The following is a 4,848-nucleotide window of genomic DNA, read 5'->3' on the forward strand; positions in this document are numbered from 1 at the left end:
CACAAAGAGAATTCGGCCATTCAATGTGCAAAGAATAGTGAAGAAAAATGGCAAGTTTTAACGGGGAACTGAATGTAAAGGCACAAAGCACGGAATGCAAATGCTTCAAGGCTTTTCCATTTTACCTCAGTGACTTTACTAGATGTTGCTTTTAGAGAAGTGCTCTTGATAAATACAACTGGAGGGTCAAATACGCTTACTGAAGACTTTCCCCTTTTTAACCAGATTCGCAAATAAATCTGTACAAAGTTAACCCAACAAGGAAACCAGTGAAACGATCTCCAAATATTAGTGCAAGCGCCATGTTACTCTGATTAAAAGTTCATCAATTAATCTGCACAGCTACCTCGTTAAGGGTTTTCATCCATCTCGACATAGGAGCATGACAAGTGCGGCATTCAAAAGAGAACGAGATTGAATTTGAAGTCAAAATATAGGTTATCACCCTACAATGTCCATACTGAATGTGTATTAGATCTGACTATGGCTTGCTATCATTAGCATGGCACAACTTACCTCAATCGCTGAATTCCGGTTGCACGATTAATGCGATTTAATTGACTCTTTTCCTGACTGCGAATGGAAATCTCGTGCATTTCTGCACATCCGGCAACGTAGTGAATCTGTTTGAAGGGGTAAAAAAGTTGAAACAGGGCTTATAACACCCCACCAGATCAAGGATAGTCTCGGAGCCAGTAAGACAAAGAAAGGACTCCATCGTACTGGCGGAGAGGAAGTGTTCACACATTAGCTTTCCGGTCACTAAATGTGTAAAAATAATATGGAAGTAGAATTAAAATAAGCCTACGGCAAGGCGCAATTGCCTGATTGTCAGCTGACACTTTCAAAGCTCCAATCGACTTCAATTTGTCCAGAGTATCCAAACAGAGTCCTATGAGAAATTTCAAGGAAAAGAGTGGGCATACTTTTAAGATCCATCGAGGCAGTTGTTTGGAATCTGTTGGAGCCATAGTATAATGGATTCTTTACTAGACGCACAGCCAGATATGTACCAGAAATCCACTGATTTACATCTTGCATACTCTGGATTCGACCCAGTGCCACCTCTACATTAAGATGATCTATAAGACAGGTGTGAAGGCTACGGAGATAAGTTAAAATGTCACTAACCTGCTTTCAACACTCTCAGCATCCTCCAGCCAATGCTCATAGTACTCCTGTGGTCAGAAGGGTTAGCAGGTAACTAATTGAGTTCAGACCTTTTTAGCAGAAGTTGTCATTATCACTGCAGTTGCTGAGGTGCTAAACTACAAACAGCAAAAAAAATTAGAAGCGCGGAAGAAAAACCTACTTGTGGTCGGCCAGCACGACCGATCATTTGCAGCATTTGCCTAGTTGTGTATTCCTGCGTCGATCCCTCTACATAGAGGGCAGTATTTTTTATAATTACTAGGTGGGCTGGCAGGTTGATTCCCATTGACAAGGTGCTTGTGGATACTGCAGAGTGGCGCATATTTAAGAAAAGTACGCAACAAATCTTACCAAGGACTGGTATACAGCCGTCTACAAAGGCCTCTTCTACCAGTCGGCGATCCACTGGACTAACGCCAGCGTGATGGAATCCAACACCTTTGCTTAAGCACTCTAAGAAGTGAAAACAGAGTTTAATTTAAAAATAGCAAAGTTAACCACGTTTGCAGTAAGCGGAATAGTATAACTATTTGTATTCCAAGCCCTAAAGAATTAACAAAGGAATTTCAAAATACCTTCTTGGTATTCGGGCAAAACTAGTGAACAGTAAAAATACTACAAAAACCCACCCTTAAGCAAGCCTCCCGAGATACTGTCGACAAGTTCTTGGCGTATATTCGAACACAAAATTCCCCCACGAGCCAGCCACTCTGCCGTGTTTTCAACGGTTTTTCTGGTAATGCTAAACTGTTATTTAGTCTAAGCTGAAGAGGCCTTATCAACAGCATACGATGAGAGTGGGACGACCCTGGGAGTATGTACGGATAAGCGGTAAAAGTTTCTTAGTGAGAAACTGATCAAACTGGAAGAGAGAACTTTGTGGAGACTTTCTGTAACCTAATACGATCTTTGTGATTGGCACTGGTCGAAACTGTGATCCAAAGCTAAAACAAAATAAGCGGATTCATTGTTTTAGTCACGTTTACCTACCTTCTGCATAAACAGGGACGATCTGGGGTAGATAACCATTGTGCGATCTATCGAAACAAAAGTAAGAATACGGCACTTGCATCGGAAATGTTGGGACAGGTGGCTGTTGCGGCAAGGATTCGTGGATGAGAAGCAAAAAAACGCATTATGACAGCTTCTAAGCAGGCTCCACGAGACTGATCTGCTATCGTATGGATCTGTTTTGGTTTGATGAAAGATAAATTATGAAGCCGATATTAACCTCGTCCACCATTAGAAGTGTAACTCGAGCTACTAGATCTTTCATTCCCTCCTGAAAACGCAGTAGGCTGTCGATTTTCTCCGGCGTTGCAATGAGAACCGTGTGCTGCATTAGTTCCTCTGTTTCATAATGTGGTGAATCAGATGTGAGCTCAAGGCAGGTGTAGCCGAGAGTTTTCAGCTTGTCATGCCACTCAGTCATGCGTTCCGAACACAAGGACTTCAGAGGAGCCACTACAAATATATTGCCTAAATTTCCAACTTACGGTAAAGTGAAATAGGCCTTGTTTTACCAGTCGCTAACTCAATAGCTGGTAAAAACTTGCAGATTGCGAGTTCAAATATAACAGTTTTTCCACTTCCTGTGGGTGCCGAGATTACATAAGAGAAGTCGCTTTGCAATATCTAGCCAAGGTATCGAAAAGAATGATAAAATAATACCTCCGTTGCCATTTCGGCTTGCATATCGTTAAGGGATGGGTGATCAATAAAACTTTTCAGATGAGAGGGTGCTCCGATGTTAAGGGCATTTGTGTTTATTTAACAAATATTTGAAGTTACAATATAGTGAATTAAGAAATAGAGTAGGATCTAATTATAAATTATATGCAAGAGATACGCCGATGCAGCAACGTCAAGCCCTCCTAAGGACCCAGATTGAGGTATACAAAATACAAATAAGTTGGAGAAGGAAAACAAAATATAGGGAGATGGTGAAATGAAACTCATATAAAGCATAGATAAGCTTTGAGCCTTGGGAATAATAATTCCGACAATTTAGCACATGGCAAATAGCAGTTTGGTACTCAAAGGATATGAATATAGCTGAGAGGATCACAAGAATTCATCAGCATACGATATTCTGTAGAGAATTTAAAAGATCAATTAATGCGTGCGAATGAACAAACAAATTAATCAAAAGGTTAGCTGGCAAACCTCCAGCAATTTTGCCCGTACAACTTACAGTAGAGCATAAATTTGAGCAAAAAATTTACAATTTTGTAGATTTTTGGGCTTTTAGGTCGCGTTAAGTTAGTTGATGCAGAAAAGTGTGTGTTGATAGTGATCAAAAGGGATAAAAGATTAGAAGGCATACAGCTAAGCAGAAGCGCAGGTCATGGCATCAAAAGCACAGTCAGAATTATGAATTATTCTTCTCTTGAGCGTTTTTCTTAGGGCTCCTCATGAATCCTCTTTCCTTGTGAATAAAGAAAATCCCTGTGTACGTTGCAATCAATCGGCGGGTATAATAGTGGATTACGTGATGACTTTGCATCTTAGAAAGAATGTTGTTGAATGATGATACCATTTTACGACAGAACGTATTCTACAAAGCAAATTGTGCTTAGGGTAAGCTTGTGAACTCGCCGGTACAAGATTCTAAAAGCTGTTTAAGACTGACTTTATGCTGTTCGTCAAAATGTTTGCTTAAGTGCACAACTAATACCAAGAATATCCTGCTCCATAAATAAAATACAAACGGTATAAAGTCTTTTGCAAACCCTAACAACTTAATTTTACTCTATCAGCTTAAAAATGAGAATTGGAAGTAAGAGAGACGAATGCAATGCTTATGTTGTTTTAATGTTCTTCACAGGGAGAAGGCCGGCGTACGAGCCGAGCCTCGTGACCAAGGCGCTAGTGTCGAGTAACCCGGAGAGTTTACTTGTTCACACGCTCCCAAACTCGTGCATTATCCCCCATCTACTTATTTGAATATACATGTCTAAGCTGAATCAACCCTGGTGCTCAATGAATGCGAGTACCAGGGAAGAGACCATCTACGAGTCCCACCCTACACGACTTTAGTGCTTTAATCGCAAGACTATAACATTTTGGCAACCTACAGAAGTCGTCGTCCCTGTAAAGCGTTACCACAATGCATCTTTCCTAATCGTAATTAGCCGTACCAGTAAGGCAAAATATTGCCGGCGACGAGAAGATGTGGAAGAGAATTGGCATATTTTAAAGACTGAAGAATATAGAGAAGGTAAATTTTAGGGAAAATAAATGGGCCGGGTCATACCCATCTTTAGATTATTAAGCCAGGTCAACAAGGTTGTCACCTATTGAATAAATCCAAAAGTAATTGCTAGCTACTTTGTACATCATGCAAATAAAAAATAACACTGGTACAAGTTAAACTCTGTGGTACTTGGTTTTAATGTATTTGCAAATGAGGTCTGCATTTTGATTGAGCAAATTAAAAATATTCCGTTTGATCGTATACTGCAATAATATGCATGCAAACAAATATCATAAATAAAATTTAAAAAGGGTTTTGTTCAAATCTAAAATTAACACCTAAAATCCTTGCTAAAGTCGTAATGTGCTGTTTGTCTTCAACTGTGTTCCATAGTGTACGCGGTATATACGAAGGCCCTCTTCGTTGTCTTTCTGGCTTTTTTGATCATTTCCTGTCTTTTTCACCAAATTTACCAAGTTTGGTACTCTTTGACTACTAAA

At 39.8% G+C, this 4,848-nt stretch overlaps 1 protein-coding gene across 1 annotated transcript in view; it reads right to left on the bottom strand. All coding sequences in view use genetic code 11, as the record gives it.

Moving 5' to 3' along the window:
• EGR_03785 (putative ATP-dependent DNA helicase HFM1) overlaps nucleotides 1-4,267 on the bottom strand; it is a gene marked incomplete at both ends in the record, with an annotated part of 11,148 nt that extends 6,881 nt beyond the window's left edge. The window contains 15 exons of the mRNA XM_024493034.1: nucleotides 517-623; nucleotides 671-762; nucleotides 809-892; nucleotides 927-1,102; nucleotides 1,132-1,178; nucleotides 1,221-1,268; nucleotides 1,313-1,458; nucleotides 1,504-1,605; nucleotides 1,782-1,899; nucleotides 1,943-2,096; nucleotides 2,143-2,189; nucleotides 2,384-2,616; nucleotides 2,649-2,787; nucleotides 2,824-2,875; nucleotides 4,230-4,267. Coding sequence (XP_024352495.1) covers nucleotides 517-623; nucleotides 671-762; nucleotides 809-892; nucleotides 927-1,102; nucleotides 1,132-1,178; nucleotides 1,221-1,268; nucleotides 1,313-1,458; nucleotides 1,504-1,605; nucleotides 1,782-1,899; nucleotides 1,943-2,096; nucleotides 2,143-2,189; nucleotides 2,384-2,616; nucleotides 2,649-2,787; nucleotides 2,824-2,875; nucleotides 4,230-4,267 — 1,583 coding nt within the window. The remainder of the gene's footprint in view (nucleotides 1-516; nucleotides 624-670; nucleotides 763-808; nucleotides 893-926; nucleotides 1,103-1,131; nucleotides 1,179-1,220; nucleotides 1,269-1,312; nucleotides 1,459-1,503; nucleotides 1,606-1,781; nucleotides 1,900-1,942; nucleotides 2,097-2,142; nucleotides 2,190-2,383; nucleotides 2,617-2,648; nucleotides 2,788-2,823; nucleotides 2,876-4,229) is intronic.
• Nucleotides 4,268-4,848: the final 581 nt, after the last annotated feature.

Source organism: Echinococcus granulosus, assembly GCF_000524195.1.
Source record: "Echinococcus granulosus chromosome Unknown EG_S00021, whole genome shotgun sequence".
Lineage (NCBI taxonomy): Eukaryota > Metazoa > Platyhelminthes > Cestoda > Cyclophyllidea > Taeniidae > Echinococcus > Echinococcus granulosus.